Consider the following 27462-nt stretch of genomic DNA (forward strand, 5'->3'; position numbering starts at 1 on the left):
ACACGTAAATCAACAGGTCCCTGCGATCTTAGCTAGTCCCAAGTTAGTTTGTGCCTGGATCCGCTGACAATTCATTGTTTAAGCTTCGACTCAACTTTGAATCAAGCTTTTGTGATTCTAGTTCATGCCGTGTATAAGTTAATCCGTAGTAGAACATCCGCAAACGTTTTTCCAGAACGAAGAAAAAAAAAACTGCTAGCAGGAACTAGATTGCCAGAGCCAGACCGGGTTTCGACAAAGCATTGGGGCAGTTTTATGATTTATGTCAACTTTGCCAGTTGTTGCAAGATTTTGCAAATTTCCGCTATCTACGCACCTCTTCAATGTTGATTCTGTATATTTTCAATTGGGTGTGAAAGTACGTAATTTTGCGTCGTTCGCCCCAATATGTAGGATCTCCGACTGATCGTTGCTTCAGTTCTCCGGTTTCAGATGGCTCTGTGCGACATCACACGACCTCAACTTTTCTCCGTAGATTCGGCACATTTCCGACAGCTATTTTCACAGGTATGTTCGCATCGCTGCGCTACAGTCAGATGTGCGCCTGCGAGGGGAAAGCTCTCGGTCGTTTTATTTGGCCATAACTCACAAACTCTGTAATCAACGCATCTGCAAGTCACCACTGAAATGTGTTGTGAACTTGTGCGTAAATGTACATAACTGATGGTCGGAGGTGTGGAGGTCTTCACGCTGGGACCTTCTGTGTGCTTTTTGTTCATGATGTTACACGTTGCAGTTTCGAATCGAACAGAAACAACATGAGCTGCTACCGAAGACAGTAGATTCAAACAAGAAACCACGACAAATCGGACAACTGCCACTGATTACTGAGAACGGTAGGGTCTCGTATGTAGCTGGTGCGATGTTTTGTGTCGCTGTCGCATGTGACGTACATAATATTGTCTACCTGAACTGCTCAGTCGCATAATCAGGAACGATGCTTGTAGAACAACTGTGCGGCCATTTAAAAAAGGTTTTTGTTTCAGATAACAAGAAGATTTACTTCTGTCAGCGTTGTCTTAATCATGGTTCCAGACTGCCCAGGAAAAATCACAAGGTAGCTCATCTCACTTCTTGTACCTGGAAGTTACTTGTCTCACAAAATTCTCGCGTATTCCGCGGAACACATATTTCGTAGGATGATGTAGCCGATTGACTTTCCGCTGTGGCTGCAGCATGATCAATCGAAGGTTCGATTCCGCTCTTACGGCAACCGGGTCCTTGATCTCTAAGGGGTTGATAAATTGGCATCAGATTTGCCTTGGAGGATAGAAATACTGACTGATATTGAACTTGGAAAATACATCAGCTGGCCAACGCAAGTCATTGCACAAGCTAGTTGTGCGTTCGTAAACCTCGAATGATTCTGAATAGAAGTGAACGTAGTGGCGCGTCCTAAGCGGATTGATTAGCTCCAGACACTTTATCCTTTATCCTTTCATATATTTTGTTATGAGGTCAAGATGAGCCTTATTAGAACCTATAAGAATGTGAATCGCAGTACTATCCGTATGCCTGTTTCAGTGCGAGTGCCCGTATGCAGATTGTAAGTGCGAATTCTGCTTTCTCGTGGAGAAGAGACGTCAACTGAACTCACAGTTGCATGATCTGGAAGGCGTCGATGCAGATTCGCCAAAAACTACCACCGTCGACGATGATGCACTAACGGTTACTGGAGATGGCGAAGTGGACCGGGTGATCCGCGTCAAAGGAGGTGAGCTCGGCAATCTTCGGTTATGAGCGGAGAAAATAAGAAAAGTGAGAACAGTTAGGTGCGACGGTGTATTGCCGTATTCTTATATGTATTTCCTGCATGACACATTTGTTGTGTAAATAGTTGTGTTTAGTTGAATTATGGGCTCTCGATATTTATCTGGAAATATTTGATATGGAAATATTTGTCGGATAGTGGTCAGCTCCTTGCTCCTTGCTTGCGGCGCTACTGCATATATTAGCGTGGACGTGAGCCGGCCGTGCAGAGCTCAGAAGAAACATCGATTGTTTGCCGCAACAGATTTCAACACTTTTCCAGTCCTCCTGTAAAAATTCTTTGTAAGAAACCTTACTTTCACAAGATATTCCGGACCTTTTTTGTTCAGGTGGTTTGTGAAAAAATTGAGAAGTTTATTGTCTTCTCGACACTGTATCATGCTTGGAGCAGGAGAAGACCTGGGTTATACTTTGTGGCATTTTTTATTTCGGAGTCTCTCTTCCACATCTCGAATGACAGCTGAGATGGGTTAAAGACAGCGTACCACAGCATTGGCGAATCTCAGAATGTTCGGATCTCTCAACGGGTAGGCACGGGGTGGGCTGTAGTTCACGATATGAACGTCACAGTGATGAGTAAAAATCACATCCCATCTCCTCTAGCAATCCAGAAATTCGTGGGAAACATGCCCAAGTGGTCCCGTCTCCCCAACGATGCCACCAATTACACGGTAGAATGCAGGCAACTCCGTCGCCTTGTAACCTTTGCAAGCCAACTGATGCAGTTCAAATGAACATCAGAAACTGTCCCATCCGTGCAGTCGCAGAGGCGTTGCGGATTGCTTTCGTTCTACTACCGTAATGCGTCTTTGGGGAGACGGGGGCACACAATACTGCTCCAGGCGCACCTTCTGAATTACTAGTTGAAGTTGAATGCGATCACCACTGATCACTGTGATGATCATAATCGTTAACTACACCCCTAACTCTGTTCACGGGGAGATCACAACGTCGTCAATTTCGTGATACGCTGCTTTTAATGGTGATAATAATAATGTATTGATGATAACACTATCAATAATCTCGTGGATTTGCTAGATCCTATTATCTCACTTATACTGAGTGGCGATTTGAGGATCTCTGGATTCACCACTCCAGATGCTTTTATCCTAAACATGAATGAGCAACAAAGATTGTGGATGCTACTATTTCAATTATTTTTGATGGAGATGTGAGAATCTCTGGATTTGATCTACTATTTCACCGTGGTATTACATGGTAAATTTAATATTAGCAGCAGAGCGAAGTGATCCTTTGGTTATCTTCAACCATTCACCAGGGGTTCACCACTTTGGCGACAGCGAGTAGCTGCAGTAAGTTCATTAGCCGCCTGTACCATCGTAGGTTTTTGTATGCGGTGAGCATAAAGAAATCTCTCGGACGAGTTTTTGTTGTTGCGAACGGCTTCGATGGGGACGTCGTTCGTCGTGGGAACACCTCACGTTTAACGGGAATGCGGAAAACGCATTCGCATTCTTCTATTTATACTTGGTGATGGATGTCTCGGAACTGATTTCAAGTTTGACGCGAGTGACTACGTGATGTTTTCAGTAGATATCTCAATGTTATTCAGCGGATAAATGAGCTTAATGGATGATTTCTTCGCAAGTCCAAAGCCGGCTAATAATTTCAGTTCTAGTCACAGGTTTTCAGTCACGAGTTGCGAATACTACGAATTTGTTCTGACTTCGAGCGCAGAAAACCGAGCTGGGGCTGATTGCGTGTGGTTGATGATTTTTCTGCACGCGGAATGAGTCTCATGGCTCGAGAAATTCTCCAAAAAAGAATCATGCACGTCGCAATGAAGACGAAGAAATATTATTTTCTGGCGGTGAATTTTTACGGTGCCGCAATGGTAGAGCCAGGAGGGTCTGTGCAAATCCAATCCTCCCTCATGAAAGAGTCAGCTCGACTTGCATTAAACTTTCCTTCAAATAAAAGCTGCGCTTTATTTGTTGCACTTTCTATACTGTCATCTATGTTTAAAGAGTATTTCTTTTTCGGAGGCCGCTCGGATTTCTCACTAATTTTTCTTATTCGTTTTCGAAAGTAATGCCAAATGTGGACTGGCTGTGCCTTTTTCCTCACATTTTTTTCTCACACATATTTTCCAGGAAAAACTTACGATCTTATGATGTTGCCTCCAGATTGCTTTTCACTTTGCACTTCACACCATTTTGATGCAAAAATACGAAATTATCAAAAAAACTTCACTTTTTTAAATCAGTAATGTCCAGGATTTTTCCAGTAGATGTCCGCATCTGGGTTCAACCCAACGGGCATATGTGAAAGCCGTTTCACTAACAAGGATCCCTTTTGGACAAATGGGATAAAATGCGATAAAAGAATGATTCCGTGATTTCATCGAAGTTAAATTTCTAAGTGCAGTTAACTTCGTACCTTCACATTTTGGGTTTGACGCACTTTGCACCCCTGTATTCGACTAATAACGGACTTGCTTGATGGTTTTCGAATGTGGTAAACATGAAGCGAAAACAAATTGAAAAATTCCGTGTCCAGTAAATATTCTGAACAATTTAATTGTTTTGCCAGTTAGCCGCAGTGTCCACTATACAACTCTGTGTATTCGAATGCTCAGAGGGCGACAGTGGTTAGCCGACGACGAAATTGTGAGCTCGGCTGGAGGGTGCAGACGGAGTTCTCAGTTTGTTGCTCTCTCGACCATCTATCTATGATTGCAAAAACAAATGGTGAAAATACTAGCAAGAGACGTGACATCGTCAACTACGATTTAGTTCGTTGCGAGACCATGCGCCATCGGCCCGGAGACGTTTGTTGATCTCTCTGCATTGGAAGAAGGAATAACACGGTTCCTTCAAATAGATATAATATTTTTTCGAAGGTTGGGGTCGAATTTCAAACGAGTTTTTAGTGATCGCGAATTACTTGGGCTCACATGAAGCGTTTTTTTCAACCCGGAAGTACCTGTTTTGCTGCAGAACCTATTAGAAATGGACGAGTTCTTGCAACAAATAGCTTTTTTGGTTGCCCACGGGAAAGAATTACGAGCTTTATTTAGCTATGCCAAGTTCTGAACGAGTTTTTGTGCGCCGGCTAGAATTTGGAAAAAGAAAATTCTCGAAAACTCATGTGATTTGTGGGAATTTCACAATTTCCCAGTGATTGTCTCGAAACGAACTTCTCGTCATTTGCTCAGTCGAAGTTTTCATAAGCCGTCAGTTTGAACATATGAATATAAATGAATAAAATAAATTTAATTAAATAGTTTGGTACTATCCTTTTAAATTTTGATGATGGACATATTTATTTGCGTCTTATTCTTGTAGCGCTCATACAGATTGTTTTCAAAAAAGGTGGTTTTGTTCAAGAATTGGAAATAATATGCTCTTCAGAAATTCGAAAAACCCATATATAGAAGTTTCCAGAAATCTTCCTCTTCTTTTTCCGTCTTGGTGGAAAATATCGTCATCTTCGACAAATGGGATACTGTTCGATTCAGTACTTTCCGCTACCGACCTAATCCTCGTTGCTTTTTAGTCGCTAATGAGTTTAAAAACAAAGTGCTCAAAGTTAAACCCATTAACACGCTATGGTTACGTGAGTGTAAGATTTCCTCTACTTCTCTACTGTGGTCCCTAGATTTGCCACCTAATGCTTTTTCGGCAAATGAGCAGTGACAGTTTCTTACCCATCTTTATATGGGTTTTCATGGCAGCAACCTAGAATAAACATCAAATAGTTTCCTGGAGATACCTCACCATTCAAGGGAATTTATCGGAAAACCGTCCCCTGAAATATCTCAGAACAGTAAAAGAGTAATTGTGCGTTAGACTATGCGAATCACTGCGAAATTGTTGCTCATGAGGATTATTTGGATAAGCTAACCGACTCGCCAGCTGAATGACGTAGCTATGTTTAGCTATATCTGTGCTCTGACTATTTTTGGTCCGTGTAATTAAATTTTATATTTACCGCTGCCCATATGTGTTTTGTTGTATACAGACGACCCCCTCAGGAAAATGTCCATTCAGTTGAAATGAGAAGGAATATAAAATATAACAAACAAATAAATAAGTAAATTTCAAAAAATACTGAAAAAAATCGTTCCACAAGTGTATTTTTTTTGGGAAAAGCGGTGTTGCAGAGAGTGTTAAATTTCGTATGAACTACGTAATAATCACTATTCCATTAGGGCAACTAACACAAATATAAGAACAAATTTTGTTTGAAAATTGCAAATCCTTTTCCTGTGTGCTGTGCAGAAAAATTTTACTATCTTTATTTATTTCTTTTACTTTATTATCAAAATTTTATGGTAAAACTTTTATAGCTGATTTTGATTAGCTGAAATCAAATTTTCAAAAAGGCTAAACCGAGCAAAGAATTGAGCACTCCTCCAAAACAAATGACTAGTTTTACGCGTCGTACAATTTATGATTATTCAAATCTATGTCTTCATCTTGGTCTTCTATAGCAAAATTTTTTCGTCGCATTTCTTCCGTCCAGATTTTTTTGAGGTATAGGCAGATTTTTTTGAGAGTTAAAGGGTTTAAAGGCGATCGTTTTCTGTCTGTGAAATATTTTTAAAAACTCATTGTAAGTCCATGACTCCTTACTCAGATCTGTGCCTGGGACCGCCACGGTTCGAAATGAACATTTCATACAGCGTGTGCTTTCTGTGTTCTCTCCACCTTATTCAGACGGTAGAGGTTGTGATAAACTCCGCCCTTTCCGCTCCGAATCACCTCTAAAAACCATAGATGAATACTACTTGCGGTGGTTCAAGCGAAATAAGCTTGCTTGTTTGTTTATTTACACGTGTGGGCGTATTTGCGCGAAGTTGCAACCAAAAATATAAGCTCCGCCCTTCACGGGACGTAAGTAGGCATTGTTTAGCTATTTCGGAGCTGCATTTTCCAACGAAATGCTAGGATTGATCCATCCCTCATCCATCATTTATAGCTGTACATCCACAGTTTTGCAAACACGACATTCTCTAGATACACAGGAAATTTAGGAACTTTTATTACTTTGAGGTTTGGAGAAAAGATACTCGTTGTCCAGCGGTTTTCTACCCGCTCCTGAAACATCCCATCCATGGGAGTAAAAGCTGGCGGGCCGGAACATCGTCGGAGCGCGAAACGCTTCATGTTATCAGATTACTTGAGAATTCAGCCAAAACAAGGACAGAGTGCGATGAGTGTGGACGAGTTTTAGCGAGATAGCAGAACGTCAGCCACACATATACAAGCTTCGGCAATATGGGCGCTTCGAAGTAAACATATACACGACGACGTCCGCACGAGTGGACATCACAACATCCGCGGGCCAGCGGATGTTACTTGCAAAAATTCCAGCAGTAAACAGCTGCAGAGTGACAATGTCATTAACAAACATCGTTGGAGTGGTGTGCTGCGTTAAGGATTTTGAATGCTTGGGAGCGTATCCAAAGGGTGTCGCTACAAATTCGAAGGAATTACTGGAAGACACAGCGCATTCTACTCGATGAATTCTTAAATGAAGAATGAGTTGAAAAAGAATCTTTTTGGATTCTCTCACTTAATATTGTTTTCTCTAATTTCCCCTACCTTTGATGTAAATGACATTAAAAAAATTTGTGGCACTTTCTAGACTGGCTTTTTGATTTATTGCTTGCCACGGCAATTTTGATGAATATTGCGTATCCTGCACCAATGAAGGTCCACTACAGAGGTAAACTTCTAGGAATGTAAAGAAATATGATAGAATTTGTGACTTGATTGAATTCCATGGTTTCTTTGAGCAATGTTCAATATGAAATTCGCTGTAGAATCTTCAAATTCTGCATGCCAAGTGATACAGGATTTTCCATTATTTTCAACAACGAAATCTGTTTTGAAAGATATATAACCTAACGGAGTAAAGTACACGAAATCGCATGAACCAAACTTTTTTTTTCGGTGTTTTCATAAAGAATTAGTACATTTTCTAAGAAAGCTAAACCCAATTGATGCCATGTTTTATTTTCCTCAATTTTATGGGTGTGAATTTTGAAATCACTGTTTCCTCAAGAACACACAGAAAATTGTTGTACTCACGCGTCGGTGTTTTTACGGGATTATTCTAGAAATTAATCTTTAACAAACTGTAGATGACTTCTACTTTAACTATAAACAACTATAACTATAAACAGGATACGTACTGTAACAGCTTTCTCCAATTGCTCTGATGTTCACGGTTAAAAGAGATTAAAATGTGGAAAACCGACTAAAACACTACTTGGGTGCGCAACCCGATCTTTGGTCTTTTGCTGACTAATACGCATTTTTCCTGTTTTTTTTTTGGTTCGGAGACATTGGCCGAGAAATCCTCTAGAGTGCCTGGTGTGATCCCAGAGAGGTATTTTATATAAGGAAAAACGCAAAAGGAAGCGATAGAAAGGAGTGCGCCAAGGTTGTAAGAAGAAAGCTGGCAGTGGTTTCCACAAAACCAATGTGGAGCTGAAGTTATGCGACCGCAGAAGAGGAACGGGAATAGACCGAAGTAAAAGAAAAACGAATCAAGGAAGGGAGGAAAAAGAACGAAATTAGGAGGGGTGATTTCGAGAAAAAAAGAGGAAGGGAAAAAAATTATGTAAGTTAAAGAATGTAATAAAATACAACTTCGATCACGCTGGTTTTCAATGAAGGTAAGAAATGCAGGAAAGGAATATGGAAGAAAATTGACTGCGCTATATTGAAGCGAGCGCGAGTACTACCGGTGGTATTAGTGACCATTTAAGGACAGCTCGTTACCGAAAAAATGAATGAGCAGGTAACCTGTATAAATGAATAAACGAATAAACGAGTGACTAGATGAATGAAGGGGCGAATGAAATATGCAGCATAGTTTTCTCCACGATAAAATTTTCTTTCTTTGTCTAAGGTGAAGTGGTCTCTAAGGGAAATTTGGGCAGGAAAAGAGAATTTGAGGAAGAAATAGATAATTATGAGACGTTAAGAAAAAATGAAACGGCGTCTGACCGATAAAATGATTTCGCAATTTTCAGCTTTGTAATAAACAAGTATACAGATTAATTTGAGAGAGATGGCTAGTGATAACCTTTTCTCGAAATCGCGTGTACTAGAATTCCTCGATGAAATTGTTTTCAATGTGAAGACCCCGTCGGATATCCCACGGAAATTACTGGCAATTTAAAAGCTTTGCGAAATTCGCTATATGCTGCACTTTTTAATGTAACGAATACTGAGTAATTTTCATACGAGGATTTTGCATGAAAGACGTCGACTGTTTTCAAGTAGTGCATGGAAGCGAGCAGGTGCAAACAGCAATGATGAACTGTGACAAGGTGAGCGGTTCTTGGAAAGTACGCGTTTCATACTGAAGCATTCCCAATCATTGTTGAAGAACAGCAGTGCAGTGATTTAAGTGATTTCGAAGAGAAATAGCTAAAAGAGAAGTGCACGGATAATAGTTGTTACTAACTAGGTAACAACGTTAGAATTATTTCATTACACAGGTTTATCGATAAATCAATCGACTGCGCAAGTTTAAGTCAAAGTAATAGTTGTTCATATTTTTGGGGGAAAAAAATAAAAAACAGTGTTTCTCTGTCATCTATCGATTCAATTCTCATAACAGTGCTCGAAATCCTGAGCAAACAGACTGCGAGCGTTTGTCGAAATGAGCTTTTTCACTCTTTTTCTACAACGAGTTCGATTGGAGCGCGCCAGCCTTGTGCACGCGCCGAATCTTCCTGCCCGCTTTCATGGCAATTAAGAAGAAATGGTCGGAATCACCCTCCTCCCCATAATCTACGACCCCGTTAGGCATTATCCATCTGAAACGCGCACCATCACAGATCCGCGGATCCAACGTGGTAAGGAATTCCATAAAAAGAGGGAAAAGCTAGATATGGGGTAGCAGCGAGTGGTAGAAGATTAATGAGGTCTCTTCACCATCCTACTCAAGTAAAGACAATGAACAGAGCGTTGAGGTACCGGAAAGTGTATATGGGGGGAGGGGGCGTTCTTATGAACCTCGTAGGAAACAAAGCGGTCCCCAAGCCGTTCTTCAGGATAATTAGGAGGGATGAGCGGAACCACGCCGGAACCCGCAACCTACGAGCCCATCTTTAGCTTTCCCCGCAGATTTCCTTACCACTTCAAATTCAAGGTGTGCTGCCTTTAAGATTCGAAAACAGTTGAAATAGTATTCATACCCGTCCTTAGATGTGCGCATTATTCCCTTCGGAAACAGTACAATCACTTCTAAGGTCAGATCCCTTTGACGTACATAGTTAGAAATTAACGGAGATTACACTAGAGGCGTAGCTGATTTGACCTCATCAGAGAAATCCAATTCCTTTTCCTGTTCTCAGTTTTGGGTGACTTCGTATGTTACAGGCTCGGTGCAGTTGGTGCATTTATTAATTGCAATTACCTAGAAAAAATCAACTAGACTGCGCCTATTTTGCTCCCGTTAGTAATAATTGCATACAAATGATAACTGGAAACATTTCGAATAGTACCGTGTTTTTGAAATTATTAATCTCCTAGCACTTCCTGAGGCGTTTAAGGCTATGTAACTAGGTATGCCCTAGTTTTAGACGTGACTAATTGAAACTTATACGGAAAGCCTTGGCTACTAGCAAGGTGCGACACGAACGTTTTTGATAATTTTAACAATAGTTTTCTCTAGACATATTTGACTGTGCTTATGTTGACCTGGCCGAACGTCTGGACATTGCCCGGGGCAGAAAAAAATGAATTACAGCGAGTGTATCTTCACAGACTGTACAAGTAGAGACGGTTCCACCTGTGCGATGGTCCAAACAGCAAAATAACGTGCATTCTGCGGTAATGGGACGGTAACTTCCTTGGAACTTTTTGTAAACACTAAAATTCATTGAAATTACTCGAAACTTCCCACAAATTTGCAAGCTCCAGTTAAGGATAAAACGACTTTCAAATACTTTTCGATGTTATTGACTAAAAATATTCGATTATCGTAGATTCAGAAACTTGCACGGTTCTGATATGTGACGTCGGGCAACATCCAGAAGTTCATGGTTTTCTGAAAAAATAAGTTTAGTGATTAATTATCTTCGATAGGTTGCAAGAATAAATAGTTTATTAGGATGGTATAAATAAAGTTATCAAGATCTCGAAGCTTTGTACTGAATGGATGCTATTGGAAACTCAACCATATGTAGGGTGGCTTACGCTGTGGTCAGGATATCAACTTCGAATGGTCTTAAAATGGAGGAAGGCTAGTAAACTCAGGATTGCTGTGGATTTCAAAATCTTCTAGAAAATCTTCTCTAAATCATGTCATTCAATCATTATGATGTGAATGGCTGCCTTCGCAAAGTGCGTAACACCATAGAAGCACAGACATTTCAGGTCGGATAAAGAGAGCTAAGAGCAAAGAGGGTGAGGATCCGTGAGTGAGACGTCTCTGGCACCTTTAGGCGCTTTATTTAGCATTGATCGATTGAGTGAAACCATTCATTTATCCATTCGTTCATTCATTCGACCTTGTGCATGCTTGCTTTGGTAGGAAGGATGGTCCGACAAAATGGTGCCAAAAAAAGCCGCTGGCGAAAATTACAAAGAAAACATTTGCGACAAACGTTAAATATTTGGGAATAATGTTGAGAATAAAAGATCATACGTAAATAATAGGGATAGAAGAAAAGTAATAATATGCATTTGTTTCAATGTGTGCCATACAAAAGTAAGGTACAAGGGAATTTTGAAGAAATTTTCGTCATTACTAATTTCATGGAACCTGTTTGGGGTAAATTACTATAATTTAGTTCCGAAGTTATTTATGATAGACGGTAGGCAAATTGTTCTCAACAACTCGAGAAACTGACTAAAATAAAAGCCACTTCGCATTTTGGAAATTTAAGAAAAAGAGAAACAAAAACAACGGCAACAGAAAAGTGGAATTTTTTGGAGCTAATTTTCTTCTGGAAAAGTGGATCTGAGCATTTCAGATCCTGATTTTCTAAAATCAATCCATAGATGTAAATGTTTGCTGAGAGGTCAATGTTGTTGTGACTGTACAACAGCGCTGAACGTTCTCTACTCACAACTCAAAGTCGTTGCGAAAATAGCTTAGTTAGAGAAACAATCAAGGAAAAATCAAGGAAAGTGATGTATGATGATCCCATGCTGGTGCAAAACACCGCCTCTGAGCCGCAATGCTCTGTATAATTGGGAACATTGCATCAAAAGTGTTTTTTGCATGTTTGATAGTTGTACCGATCATTCTGGGGACCGCAGTGACTTACGAGATTCTTCTGGAGGAGCACAGATTTCAGGTACACATCAGTGCTTTCTCACTGCTCGGTCATTTCCTAATCAATACTTATCAAATTCCTATAAACTTTTGTGCGGGATTTTCCCCTGCAATCGACATTTCGTGTGGATCCATCGGCAGCTTAGCTTCATCCAGTTTAATGGATAATAGCGTCACAGTATTCCTTTTGATTTTGCTTCTCAAGCACCACTCATAGCACTCGCAGCAGGCTTCAAATAGTAATTTGAAAACAATTTTCACTATTCGTTTAGTTATTTGTTTACCCCTCATGTAAGAAAAACAGCAGGAAACGTGATTGCATTTTTGATGTTATGCTTTTTTTAAACTTTTGCCACTTACCATCTGGTTATCCTGTGGAGCCGGCGACTTGTGCGTTTAAAAAACAAACAAATTTCAAAAACGACATTCATTACCTCTAAAACGCTGTACAGGATATTTTCTGGAAAGGCAGCACTGTTTCTCGTTTCACTTTCGTTTAACTCTGGAAAAGAGCGTTTCCGGAATCCCTCAGTGTAGCAGAAGCTTTGCGCCATCTTGACATTCTGCAACAATAGGCCATTTCCTTCTGGATTTTTCGATGTGTTGCTAATTTTCGTCGAATGAACGTCGACCATTACCAAGAAGAGTTCATCATACTCTGCTCGGCTGACTACAGCCGATTTGTACAGCTGTTCGTTGGGTGGAGAGATCAATTCATAAGCAAAACAACATCGTTTCGCAGTAGAGTTGCAAAACATCGCTGCCGCTATTATAATGTAGTCGTCGAGGCAGCACATGAAGCGTCAGAGGTTTCAGACCCGGGACATGAGACGGTCCTGTGCAAAAAATGGACTCGCAGACGACGCACAGCTGAGAGACGATGTCCACGAAGGAGACGTCGTGTTGTCGTGTGCTTTGCTGAAGAGGGGCGTGGTCGCTGAGTGAGGTGGGAGGGGTCGGGTGCTGTGAGGCAAGAGAGGAGGACGAGTCCTACGGACTGACCATTCTTGAATCCTCAACTGCGAATGACCCAGCTCGGCTTCTATCCGAAACCGTTCGAACTATCGTTGTCCGCTCTGAAAAGCGTCTTCGAATCGGACAATCCGAGCTATTCCAGTACGTCTCTTCAGTGACTTATCAAAGCTTCAAAGGTCTTCTTTCGAAAAACTTTCCGCGTACACCAAACGTGAAGATTTCCTTCGTGACAGATATTTAATTCAAGATAACCCTCTTCTTTTTTTAAAATCAGTTTCCTCATTTCTTCAAAAGAAAAACTCTGCAGACATGATCTAGCTGGAAGAAGTAGTTTTTTGAATTCGCCAAGTCTCCTAGGGAAACTCCAAAAAAGAAAAGCCCAATTTATGTGTATTCTGACACTTAATCTGGATATTTCATAAAACAAGCGGCGTGCCGCGTTAGTAGGAAAAGTTGTAACTAAGGTAATTTGACTCTTTTCTGGACTATCCATAAAAAAACACACTTTCTCGTGCGATCTAATTTTTCCACTTTTTTTACTAGCAATTGTTTATTTCTCACTGCACATTTCAGCAAAAAATCTTCAAAAAAAAAACAGTTCCCTATCTTTAAAAAGTGTAAAGGATAAAGTCACAGCGGTATCAATCCGCCTGGGATGCGATTTGATTCTAGTTCGGGATCGCTGGGGTTCTATGAACGTGTGCTAGCATATATAAGGACACACAGGGGCTAGCCGACGATCGAGTCAGTGTTTTTGTCCGTCCAGTCTGGTACCTATTTGTCGACCTCGAAGGGATAAAGGGCTTGATTGGCAGTAGGGCGGCTTCAAACCATCGGCCGCGTGGCTACTCTGGCTTTAAACAATGATATTTTTAAGCTAGAAGTTCTGTGCAAATTTGAGTAGATTCGTCTCATGCACGCGATACTGTATAGTTTAGAGAGCCTCCTATCCTTATCTCTACCTACTCTTTGTGGCTCACGCAGAATCAGATACATCATTATCCTGCGATTTCTACAAAACTCTGTCCCTAGTCTAGGTCATTTAGGGTGTTCGTTACTATCCACATTCTTAATGATGTTCCTATTCCTGTTTCTCGAAAAATCACACTGGTGTTCTCCTTTTTCGTGCTAATTTCAATCATAACTCCTATTGTAAACCAAAGAAAAAGCTTAGGGAAACAAAAAGTTGCAAAGGTACAGTTAGCTTGAACGAGAAGTTACAACGTAACGAATCAAAATTCGACCTGTGCGTATTCTCTGAACTCTCATAATTGCATTTTCTTTCAAGCAATTTCTTCAAACAACAACTACGAGTTCGTAAAAACCTCGTTACTGTTTAGTTTACAAACATTTCGTTTCATAATGACTCACATCAAATTATCTCATCCTTCAGTTGCGCTCAACTGCACGTTTCTAGCCACCAGCAATAAACATTATTTGAAATCGGCAGTAAACAACAATTGTTGTCAGCACGGGAGTGCTCGCCGCAGTGAGCTTGTAGCTACTCTTTATAAGCTTAATTTTTGTTGGGGACATGTCATTGTCCTCCTTTATTGATGAGTGTTTTCCCAGTTGACCTGCAGAGTTCCTAGTGACCACTGAATCCATAGCTTCGTTGTAGGCGGAGCTTGTTGTGCTGTCCGACGAATGAAAAACAAACACTGATCTCTTGATTATTTACCGATAGTCGAGAGAAACCTTATGCAGAAATTGCTGTTTATAGTAAACTAACCTGTAATCGCATTTATGGGTATTTACGTTTTCAGAACGTGTCCCGAACTGCCAGAAATGCGGACAGCACGGCCGCAAGTCGCGACTGAAGGGACACAAGCGAATCTGTCCTTTTAAGGAGTGCACATGCGCTAAGGTATCGATCATATTTTCTCTCAATTTTTCTCTTCATCTCTCACTTTCCTCACTGATTCTAGAATATTGCTACAATTTTCTCGAAAGACCTAGTCTAGCTCATTGTTTTTCCAATCTATTAATTAATACCAATGTCAAAAACATCCATCGCAATAATTTCATTTATTTTTTAAGCTTAGCAATTTTCCTAATAGGTCCCGGCCGGAGTGACAGAGCTCACAGCTGCAGCTGCAGTCGTAATGTGAAGGACTGTAGGGAAAAATTAATAAGGTGGTACGTGGGGGAGCTGCTGCCGGGCCGACCACCCGCATAAAAGCGCTCCACCAGCATCACACTCACACACACACACGATAAACATGTTGTTTTTGGTGCGCACTCTGAAATGGATAGCCTCTGATAGACTGCAGTAGCCGGCAATGTTACGTACAATTAGCAAGACTATTTGAACTGGCTGGAAAAAGGAAGCGATAATACTCCACGCGGGACCAAACTTTTGTTTTTTTAATCCAGAACTAACACCTTACTGTATGGTTTTCTGAAAAAAAAAACAGTTTTGTAGAGGTTAATTGTAAGAATAAACACAACTAAATGTGCAGATGGATTTTAAAACGTTCCAATTCTCAAAAGCGGGCCGCGATTCTAACTTTGACATTATAACCTCTTCCTTGTTTCTCAGCTGAGAACTCTCATGTTAACCCTGTAGCCCTAAAGAGTTTTGAGGAGAGAAAAAAGTAAAGCTTACCTTGATAAAACTTCACTTTTACGATTATTCCATATTGAATAGTTCGGGAGAAGGAAAGTTTGTTCTTTGCACGTAGACGTTTTCCTGACTCTTCCAAACGAAGGAGACCGAAGTGGAAGGAAAGGAAGAGTTTAAGCCGATGGGACAATTAAAAGTAAATATAATAATATAATATAATAGTTTAAATACACGACTTGTTTCTTGTTGCGTTGCAGGCCCACCTGCATAGAATCTTTTTAAAAAAATACTTGACCATAGGTTTGCTGTCTTTGGGAAATTCTTAACCATGGACATATGTTGTTGTTTCAAAGAATATTTTCGATTTTGCGTCACCTTGTGGATGACTTCCAAAATAGAACGTTTTCGCCACAATTTGTTCAAAAAGGCATTCCATTTTGAGGGTACGGTAGTTGCCCTTATTTTTAGCCTTAGCTTCTTTTTCAGCTGAAGGATTTCAAACTGTACAAATTTTATGGTGTAGTAAAAATCTAAAGCGTTTTGCACTTATTTTGAACGGTTATTTTCCAAATAATTGGAGACGCGCTTTCGGTTCAATATTTCACTCTATGCCACAGTTTTACGCACATTTTCACCTGGTCGTTGAGATGTTTTAGTGTGTTTCCACATTGCAGAAGACTCTATCCTCGTCTTGGATTTTACCTGACATGTTTTCGAACACTCCAAAAAGAACAATAGGCTTCTGAATGATGAAAACGTCTTGTTGTTTCGTTTCGACGGTCGTTTTCGCTCTAGGAAGTGGAAGAATGTTTACGAGAGACCAGCGAGGGATATTTCGGATATTTCTACGCACTTGGAATCTTCTCGCTTCCCCTCCTCTACTCATTCTTCTCTTTTTGATCAACGAAACCTCAGAACTTTGTCTTGTGACTCTACCCGTTGGCTCGCCTTGAACCTAGCTGAGTTTTGCTCTTCGAGAAGCCGTGCGTTAGATTGGACGCACTGCGTCAGGCGTACTGGTTGCTTGGTGCTGGTTTTTCGTACAGACATAACAGTATACATGACCGCAGAACATGGGGAACACATTGCAAATGTAAAAATATTTATACAGCTGAAAAAGGACAAATTACAGCGGGACGGAGAAATGAGATGGAAACCCATCTCGAGGACTGTCGAGATTACGGTATTGAAATGAAGTGAATGAACTCTTCAGTTAACTAATTATTGGCAGAAAAGTGGATTTTTCACCGGTTCTGCTGAAATTGAAGGAATAAATGGGCTATAGTTAATACTAGGATTTTTATCCCTTAGTTCTATTTTATTACCCGACATTGTTTTTACACATTTGTCTCACAACGTTTAACGTACTTATAACAGCTTTATTTGTACATATTTTTAATAGAAGGACATTATTCTTGGATCTTGGAACTTTTGCACCATCCAATCTTAGTCCCGGAGAGAAGCTATGTGGAAATCCTGGGATTTTGCGGGATACTTCGGAAATCCTCTTGGTTTTAAGATTTCCATTTATGTTTCGACAAGAGCAGAAAGGGCTTTGAAAAGAGTTCAACAGCATTCAGAACTGCTTTCTACTAATCCATAGAGCAGTAAAAGTCCTTGTGAATTAAAACTCAGTGGACAGATTTGTTTCAGGATTAGCTCAGGGCCTCAAAATTTCCAAAAACTTTTGTACTTCGCAGAATTTTTTCTGCGCCGCTAGCAGCACAGCTATGTGCAGCACCATGACGAGATGTGACTGATCTGTAGCATTGGGGAAGGAAGCATCTTTAGTCAGCAAGAAATCTGGCAGATCCCCTGACTTGAAAGAAGTCCGCTCAAAAGAAAATGTCAAGTGCAGGTCGTCCACATCTTCAGTTTTGTTTACGACAAAATTCTAGGGGAAACATTTGGATCAAGTTCTCGTTCAACTCATTTTTCAAAATTTGCTCAAAATCTCTCCTCCACTGGCAGTGGTTGAATAGAAGACGCCTCGACACAACCTTCAAAAGACGCGTGCTTCCATACAGTTGCACACAATCACTTTCTTTCATAAATATAGCTGTAAGCATGGCTACAAACGGAAACCTCAGCCATGTCGCCGTTTTCACGTCGCATTGCACTTGATGACTTCTCGCAACCTCACAGGCATCGCAACTCATTTCCTCACGGCGTCTGCGGCACCGCGCGAGACTTTATACATATCAAAAGTGCAACTCAACTCACACACGAGTGAAATGGAGTTTTACAATTAGTTTCCGTTTGTGTAAGTGCAAGACAGACGCAATTGCAAAACAGAGCTTAAGAGGGGGAGCGCCGGATAAGTTGTTGTCCATAGATTAGAGCTGGAAACGGTAAGATTGAAGAGAATCGCAAGGGCGGGGACGGAAAGAAATTCTGAGTGGAGTACAAGCCCCGTTTTTAAACGTATGAACACTATCAGAAGTTAACCGAACTCCGATAACTATGAGCAACTGCTCAATGACAAACAAACGAATAACTATTGGTGTTAATAGTAAGACTAATACGAGTACTGATTAACTCAAGTGATTTCAGACGTGAGTGGGGCTTTTGCACGTCTTTTTTCTTAGCTGAAATCCGCAGGGTGATCTCCGCCTAACCGTAGAGATCTCCGGTACTAGCGCGTACGTAGCGCGCCAATCTAATCGCCAATCCAAAGTACGTAGCGCGCTAAAGTTAGCTGGTGAAAAATTAGATGGGAACATCTATGCTACCAATTCTAGTAAATATCCTCTACACAAACTGTGAGGGTTTTCCTAGAAGGCAGCGAAACACTCTGAAAACAAAAACGCTCAAAACTTTCCTAGGAAACACTGAACTTTTGCTCAGACAGTCCTATGGTCCAGCATCAATCACCTTCACAGAGTTTCCCAGGCTATCCATGGCTCTTTGTAAACTTTTGTGCCATCACCATTCGTCATGAGATATGTGTTAATCTGGCGTACAATGAATAGAAAATGCCAAACTTTGCCGGATATCTACAGTTCCTTAAGAAAGGAAATTTCTAGTTTCTGAAAACTCGAGGACAAAATATAAAAGTGATTCATTATGCGTGAAAATCAAGGAACGTCGAATTTCTGAGACCACATGAGTTGAATTCAGTTGAAACTGACGCTTTAGAAATTAAAAAAGTTATGCAGTAATTAATTGCAGAAACAAGTAAGCAGTCAACATTGCCTTTCGATGGTTCGCTTTTGAACGTTCATTGAATGTCTGTGATTCTTATAATACAGAGATAGTCAATAACCTTAAGAGCGCTGATAGAAATTTTAGTTGTAAACTTCTGAAAAAACTCTTCTATACTCATTTGCGTGAGGTTTTTCATTCTTAGTGGAAGAGCATTGCGGATGGCCGCAACTTACCGTTCTACTAGATCTTGGTGTTCGTTTTTCGGCTCTGGTAGACAGATTTCACTAGAAATCTTAACAGTACCCAACTTTACGCTTATGTGACTGTACGCAAAACGTTCTTATTTTGGAACCACACTGGAAGTCGCTATTTTCTGTTCTGCTTCGTTTCATTCTGTTTTGTTACGAAATTTCTTGAGCTTTTTTAGAATTAAATCACTAACCTGCTGTGCATTATTAGTGCTGCCTCTTCACTAAAAACCATATGTTTGCGAAGAAAATTTCTGAATATATGGAATTATCGGAAAACGCTACAATCATTGCAGAGATCTTTGCATCTGAATCGTAAATTCTGTAGGCAATTTACCAATGTCCAGTGCACAGGTTTCTCTTAAAAATTCAGTGTAAAAATACCAAAAAAGTTGACAATAGACTTCAGAAAATAGATATTGATCTGAAAAAAACCTCTACCTTCAGAAGAATCCTAAAAGTTTGAGTATGTTCGTCGCAATTCTCAATTTTGAATGCGACTAACAATGGAAACAAAGAACGTGTAGGCGATTTCTAGAGATCTTCGTCCAACAATGCTTTCCTTTGCAAAATCATCGGGAATTCTGTAGAGCTCTACTCGAAGTGTCTGGAATTCTGGTTCAAAAACAAATCAAATGGACACTTGTATTATTTATTCACTGAGTTAACCGGCTTTCTATTCCAACTAAAGGATTTCTATGGTGTCATAAAACTTTTTCAGATTGAAAAACCAGTATTTGTATTACTCTGCAAATTCGTTCACAAACTGGAGCTCCGTTCCAAATGGCAAAAATTGCCATTACACACGAAACTCCTTGTTTTCGACGGTGGCGGTGGTTGTTCAGCCACCATTCGGACGTGTCCCTGTCTCGTGGGAGTTGCATCCGGTGCTTCTAGCAGAAAGTGCACTTCATGTTTCGTCAGCTGGTCGACGACGAGTGGGCACACAAGTTTTCCTTTGTTTCTCGGAATGATGCGATTGTAGCCGATAAATTCGCGTGGTCGAATAAGTTTGGCGGCAAGTTGCCAAGATATGAAGCACGAGCCAAACAAACCGAGCCACTGAATCGGACAGCAGCCGGTGCAGAAGCAGGCGACGGCGGCGGCGGCGAAAGCTAGCTTCTAGGTGCACACATACTTTTTGTTTATGGCCGAAGTTATGGCAAATTCGTTTTTCGAGAAACCCTGAATCGCCAACACTGAGGGATTTTACAACGACAAGGTCAAGGCTTGCGGAAGATGTTTCTGAGGTCATTCCACACATGGCTGGCACTTCCATGCAGTCCATTGGATTTGTAGGGGCTGAGGATCTAGAAAGAAGACAAACGCACTTGGGAGAATTAGATAATACAGGAGGGTAGAGAACACCAGAAATGGAGAAGGGATATAGGAAAGTGTAGATATAGACCTTACTTCAGAAGAATATTTGTTTCAAAATCTACCGGATAAAAGATGGAGTTAAGCGGCTTAAGGCATGAAAGGGATTATGTCCCTAAAGAATGTTTTGTGATCCTTAATGTCATTTTTACGTTTGTTGAGCTCTTACCACTACTACACAGTTTTACATGTCGTCAAGAAATCCTCCTCTGAAACACGCCTTTTGACTAACAAAAAAAAATCCATAGCATCACCACCATTTTGAAATGATTCTGGAATTGTTACCCACTTCTCGTGCCTTAATTCCAGTAAGTAGGTGAGTTCAGATGTTTGCAGTAATCCAGATCGTATCCTTTTGAAACAATGACGATATTTTTTTCGCATCTATTTTAATTCGAATAAATAAGCGCGCGCGAAAGATCCTTGATCTCAGTGTGCGGTAACATGTGTACAATTTTTATTCGAGGACGGACACACGGCGAATGAGTAGATAGATTAGTGACATAAAAAGGTCCTTGTCGGTCATGTACTCTTTTTGTGAACGCCGGGCGCATTTTAAAGCCTGAAATAGAATAACTGCATTTTTTCAATTTTTTTAAAACACATTGTTAATCACGCAGTTGCATCCGCCATGCATCCGCATTGTTAACCACCTAACCATGAGCTATTGTGTTCCGTGGTTGTGTTGCTAGAAAAGCACAATTTATGTGTTCCAACAATCCATGTAGCTAACCTTTAACGCTTCCACCTTTTCTTCAATAATTAATTACTAATTTCCTTCAATAACTCAATATTAACGATACACAAATTGTGCCTTTCTTCCAGCACCGCGCCTTGTAAAAATATTTCACTCTGCAAATCCAAATCCATAAGCAATTCTTTGGCCTTCTTTTAAAATTTCAATTGATTTGCACGTGTCGGTGCAGGAGAAGCGTATACCTCGCGACTGAGGCGTTGATCCCTCGCTTTCTTCCTGAGAATGTTTCTTCCTTAGTCTCTTTGCATGGCATGACGGCCAAGTTCATTTCTCTGAAACGGCTATTATCGGCTACCTCAATTATCGTATTCCATTTCAGTGTCAAGTTGTGAGCGAGCGACAAAAACTGATGGCTGATCAGATTAAAATTCGCCGACGACAGCGGAAGGACAGCATCATGAACCTGCAGCGCGATCATCTCGCGTCGACTATCAACGCCGCGGCCGCACTCTCCGGTCAGATGAATTTCGGACTTGGAGGACTCGGCAGCTTGTTGTGTACGTTTCCGTGTTATTATTTAAGGAATCCGCTTTTTTTCTCAAATTTCGATCCCAAGTCATACAAGGTCAATGGCTGATTATTTATTTAGTTTCCTCTGGTTTCATGGCGATTTGTTGAAAAGTGATTTTCTTTTTTTCTCTTCTTTTCAACATTTGGGCCACTTTGCATTCAATAACATTATCAAGATTATTCAGTTTTATTCCTTGTTTGATTGCGACATCTTTTCATTTGAGAGGAGAAATGAGAGGGACAAGAATCCTCCATAGAATCATCGTAAAAGCATCTGTTGGTGTAAGGATCCATCAAAAAAGATCGCCGTTCTTTTCGTTTTCGTTGTCTTAACATTTGTGGTCTTTTCTGTAGTGAAAAAAAGTTGTTTTATAGATCTAAGTCCTGCTATTTTCAGACAATTTTAGTGCATTCGCGTTGTTTTTTTTTCAGCTTTGAGAGTTTGCTAAGAACAGTTGAACAAAAAAGGTGAAATCACTTTGAAAAAAATTCGGCTACCAGATACCAGGGTTTCGTTTAGATTTGAGTAACATTGCTGTTCAGTCTTGCTGAAAGCAATATGAAGCAAAAAATTTAATATTTGTGGACTAGACGACACCTTTGAGCACTTCAATTTTCAAGACAATTTTTCCTGTTAGTTTTCCAGTATATTTAGATTCTGCATCGCTTCCATAGCTTCTTTTGAAATTTCTTTGCAAAGAGATTTCTTCTCTGGAGATTATGGAAATATTCAAGTGTTATTGTCTTCTTCTCGTGTCCTTCGTTTGCACAGCGTTTTCTTGCGATTTATGAGCTTTAGCTCGTCAATCGGCTTCTCCATCGGTGCACTCTAATGTTTATAGTTTAACCGCCAGCACCTTATCATTGCCTATTAAAGGAGCGCAGCAATCCCAGTAAAACGCTGCGATAACATCAGCGTAAAGGTGAATAGGACGGCTAATTAAATGGTTGTTCATTCTGTTTCTCATTTTTGAATTTCCCATGAAGATTCGTCAGAAAAAATCCTCAACTTTCTAGAGTTCTTGCTATTTTGCCCTTTAAAACTCTCTGTAAGATTAGCAATACGATTTTTCTCGAATTTTTCTCAGAAGAAGGTGGCTCTGGCGTAGCTTATCAAGCGCACGGCCGTGGATATCGTGGATATTCCCACCCGCCTTGCCGCCGAAGCTGCAAAAGTTCATGCAGACTTTAAGGACGTACATACTTCGTGTCTGCGCCATACGGAAACCTCACATGGTTTCTAGGACTCATGTGGGGACCGGCTACTTACGTGCGACTATGACGATGTTTTTGCGGTTAAAACTTTCGATGTCTTTCTTTGAATTTGGAAAAAGTTAACCAAATTAAAGACGTGATCGCAAGTTCTCTCAAACATGCGCTAACTGCCGTTCATCTTCATAATTTCTTTCTTAAGTCTGCACGTAAGGTGTTCTTGGATTTTTCTTGATTTGTCGCGGTACTGTGTGGTATTCATAGCAGAGTGGTATTCGGATGACAGTTCGGATTTTCTCTGAAATTCCTGCTCTAGAAATTTCGAGAGCATTCTAGCTTAAAGATTTGAACATAAAGTACTCTGCATTTTCTAGTACATTCTGCCATTTGATAGTTGTAGCTATCTTCGACTTATGCTGGAGAGTTTTCTACCGGCATGCTCCGGGAATGTCATCGCAGGTTTTTCGAGGAAAAATCTATAACTATGTTTCCACTTCATCTAACAGGGAGAGGCTCTTTTAGGGAATTTGAGGGTAAAAACAAATTAATTTCTTGGCTAGGTTTCCTGATAAATTTGAAATTCCTGTTATTATTTTTATTTTTATGATATCTCTGCGATTACTTATTTCAACAGTAGTTCTTCATGCCATGCAAGAAACGCCCATGAAAATGGCGTTAACAATAGATTGCAATGGGAGCGACAGATAAGTCCAGAAATGGTAGCCTATGGATAAAATCTACAAAATATATTATGTGTATAACTCCTGTAGGGAAACGAATTTCCCTGATCTTCACAATTTCCAATTTTCAGAGCCCACTGTTTCTTTTTTCCCGAGAATAGCTCTGCTCTTTTGCGGCATGCGCGAACGCTTGAAACAAGGGAGGAGCGACATACGATCCGCGTGTGTTTTCGACGATGTTTTCGCGAGTTTTGCGAGCTGTCATTTCATCCGTTACGGGAGGCTAAATTTAGTTGCGGTCCAATAACCATCAGAACAGAAATACATCTTTGAAAACATTTGAAACATTTACAGTTTATATAAAGACCTTAGGGATCATTTGAGAAAAAAATCGCTGAACCTGAACTTGAACTAGTATTTTTGTAATGATCTACGGACATCAAGGATGAGTTCTCTATCTTTCCTCTCGTGTACATCAGCTTCAGCTGAGGAAAGATAAGAGGAATGATAACTGTGAGAACTTAGGAGAGTTCTGCGGCTAACACGATGTCGTGACTTCTTTTTTGCTGAAGTTTGTCCTAAAGACCCTTAAGTGCATGGAATTTTCGATAATAACATACTTCTGCCGTTATTTGCAGAAAGGTTGCCCCGTTTTCATGGAAGACTCAATGTCAACGTTGGACTTCATAGGAGAATCATCTGAAATCTTCTCCTTTTGATTTATTTTAACGCGCTCGTGATGTGCATATCATGACCTAAGCAGTGAACAAGACTTCAAGTGAAACTATCAAGAACTAAAATCAGAAATCAGCAGAAAAATATCAGGGGAGATCCCCGGAAAGTTTGCTTGCAACTAAACGCTACGAGCGTTGGAAATTGGCCTCTATCAAGAGTAAAGCCCAAGAACGAATTCAGCGAATACCTGAAGAGAAATGGATTCATAGGAAAATAAATATACTGACCTTCTTAGTTGAGTTTTTCTTTGCGAAGAAAGTATTTTCACCAACGCTCACCATACACCTATTATATTATTATAATTCTATTTCGAATAATTGAGCATTTTTATTTTCTACTCAACTGTATTTAAACTTCCTTGACGTCGCTTTCTCTCGTTTATTTTTTTATAGAGGAAATTGTGCTATTTTCTGCACACACACTATGCCTTGAGAGTATTCAACTTCTTAAGAGAACATAAATAAATTGAAATAATTGAATTAATGGACATGAAAACAGTAACCGGGCGGTGAAACACTATTTCTTTTATTCCTGAGCATTTTTCGATTTATCGTTATTGATATGTGATGCTATGAGGTGTTGATATAACTGCTCACCTTCCCGTTAAATCCTTTAAGCTCCAAATTTTGTGGTTTCCTTGAAATTATTAGAATTATTAGTTTCTTACTTAATTACTTAACTACTTAATTATTAGAAAAATAAGCAATGGATACGATTAAGCTATACGTCAAAAACTTACCGGTTAGTTATTGCGACCACATTGCTAGGATGTACGACATGTGCTTATTCTTGTAAGTCACTACAAGAATAAGCACATGTTGTAAATTAACTTTAAAATATCTAATTTGGAAGCTACAAACCATTGGTGACATGATTTAATGCTCATAGTTTATACATTTCAAAACTATTTTCTCAACATATTGATTGCGTTCGGCGTTGATTTGTGACTATACTACTCCTAAGATCTAGAGACCCTAAACTGCATAATTCACTTTTAAAACTTAATTATACCGTCAACATTGCAAATTCTCCTTAATATTACTGTCAGGTGTTTCTGATTAACTTTTCGTCAAGCTGTCGTCGTTGAAAAGTGCTACTACGCGTGCATTCGACGAAATTCAGCCACAAACAAGCATGTAACGCTGCACTTAACGACTGCACTTAGAAAAATTCGAGCGGCGGAGAAGAAGTTCGCGTGGCGTTATCGTCGTTGCGTTTAGACTTCATTTGACCTCGTCACAAATACATGGAATAACAAACCGCTTCTCAGCACGAGCTGTCGACGAACGAATAACATTTAAGCACGCGTTTGAATACGATAAGTGTGCAAAGGTGGTGATAGTTCATACAATAACGAAAATAATTATTATATTACCTGAATTAGTAGGAGCTCACAATATTGTTACACCTTCAAGAAGACCAGAAAATCTCAAACAGTTGACAAAAATTTGCCTTTACTCTCTTTTCGTACGTAATTACGAACTCAATACACATACTGTATTAATGAAGAGTAACCCTAATTGCAACAATTTTCTCGACTCTTAAGCACTTATATGACCTTATCTTTTTTGATCCTAACTTTCGTACGATCATCTTTCTCATTGTTTTTTTTTTCAGACAACCAACTCAAACAACAAGTTCCACACTCGCTGCTGACATCACCAACGTCATCTGATGGCTCGTCCTATTCGCCATCGAATCTGAACCCATTCGGTTCTTCCCCAGATCTTCTACGAGCTCCTCTACTATTCCCGCCACAATCGCCGGCCGCCACCAGCTCGCCGCCAGAGTCGGCGACGTTCGCCGCTAACGCAGCAGTCGCCGCTTCGCTGATCGCTGCGCCGGTGGCAATCAACCCGGTCACACCGACAGCTTTCCCGTTCCCGTTGGTCTCTAACGAGTCACTGTTGAGTTTACTCGCTAATTATAAGTTGCTCGAGCAGAGTACTCCGGAGATCTCCTCTGGTGAATCTATGGACACCCAAATTAATCCTATTATTGATGTATGTAACGTGTGATTATATCTAGAAACTCCGTGTATGTATATGTATACAGTTAGTCAATTTTCACCGGTTACTTCAGCAGATTATGAACTTGGAAAAGTGCCAAAACGATATTTAACTGCTAAAGTGACTCGAATATGTTTGTGTATATGTATATGTACCGTTTTTGGCTGTTTCCAGTTACCTAGTGCAAACGCGGTGCTGGCAAACTGCCAAAAACTGGACTCATATCAGAACATTCACATTTCTCGTCAACAAACCCGTGTGAGTTCGAAGTAGAAGAAATTCCCCGTTAGCTTACTTCCTCCATATGTACCTCAATCACTACCAATTTATATGTGCCGAATTTTTCCTTCGTCTCGTCGAACAAGGTATAGAATTGATATGCAATATGTGTTTTATGATAGTTACTGATGTTGGCCAGCAATAGGCCGGAGACAGTAACATCGGTGCACTGTAGCTGATTTAGTGCAGTCGTTTGTTTCTATTTTTTCTCCTCTTGTCAATCTACCTGACCAAAACGTTTTGTCACTTGTGATGCGCTCGTTCGAAGTACGTGATCGTCTGTGATGCCCTCGGACACCCCTCATCCAACCCCGTAATACACTCCAACACTCTCCGTTACCTCATTGCTATGTACCTCCTCTGGCTTATCTCTTGCTGAGAAAAGAAGAGAACTAGGTGCATATCTCGATCGAGTAACTATTCGCTGTACTCTTCTCCTCCTTTAACAACACTTTTTCTGTGTTTTCACGCCTTCCAGAAAACAACCATTCGAGAAAAAGATCCGCCCACGCTACTCGTTCGATCATTGGTCAGCTGATCGATCAATGCGACTCCTATCCGAAAGCATATCACCTTAGCATCTTAGCGTTTGTATGTACGAGTGTACGTGTGTATGTGCGTTTCTGTGAACGTATGAGCGGATGCTCTGTATGTATATGTGATCATATCCACTCTACCCATCCTCCATTTAGAGCCCTTCTGTTTCTCCATGCACTCGCTGTCCGCGTGTTCATTGATTTGTATGGATGTATTGATTGAACAGTTGTAAATGAATGCTATTGCTCTGATCCATGCAAATCACCAAAGACACTCGCAGGGTCATAGAGAGCCCCGCCGGACTGATGCAACTCGTCCGTGCGAAGGCGGGCACTCGTCCTCTGTCACCGCGACGAACTCGTCGCCTACGCTGTGCTGAGCACCAACTTCC

The 27462-nt window shown here is 40.4% G+C and overlaps 2 protein-coding genes across 4 annotated transcripts; both read left to right on the plus strand.

Moving 5' to 3' along the window:
• Positions 1-432: 432 nt before the first annotated feature.
• On the plus strand, positions 433-26264 carry RB195_014597 (uncharacterized protein; the record flags this gene model as incomplete). Of its 3 annotated transcripts, XM_064204935.1 has the most annotated exons (7): positions 433-507; positions 737-836; positions 987-1057; positions 1525-1714; positions 14781-14881; positions 21429-21606; positions 25864-26264. In XM_064204935.1, the coding sequence occupies 7 exons, from the start codon at positions 433-435 to the stop codon at positions 26262-26264; spliced, it is 1116 nt and encodes a 371-aa protein (XP_064060816.1). The 3 variants fall into 3 exon arrangements, with proteins under 3 accessions (XP_064060816.1, XP_064060817.1, XP_064060819.1); XM_064204936.1 differs by lacking the exons at positions 14781-14881; positions 21429-21606; positions 25864-26264 and having other exon boundaries at positions 1525-1740; XM_064204937.1 differs by lacking the exons at positions 433-507; positions 737-836; positions 987-1057; positions 1525-1714; positions 14781-14881 and adding an exon at positions 20619-20660.
• Positions 19888-20094, plus strand: RB195_014598 (uncharacterized protein; the record flags this gene model as incomplete). The annotated part of the gene is made up of 1 exon (XM_064204938.1): positions 19888-20094. The coding sequence occupies one exon, from the start codon at positions 19888-19890 to the stop codon at positions 20092-20094; it is 207 nt and encodes a 68-aa protein (XP_064060818.1).
• Positions 26265-27462: the final 1198 nt, after the last annotated feature.

This window comes from Necator americanus, chromosome V (genome assembly GCF_031761385.1).
Source record: "Necator americanus strain Aroian chromosome V, whole genome shotgun sequence".
NCBI classification, from domain to species: Eukaryota; Metazoa; Nematoda; class Chromadorea; order Rhabditida; family Ancylostomatidae; genus Necator; species Necator americanus.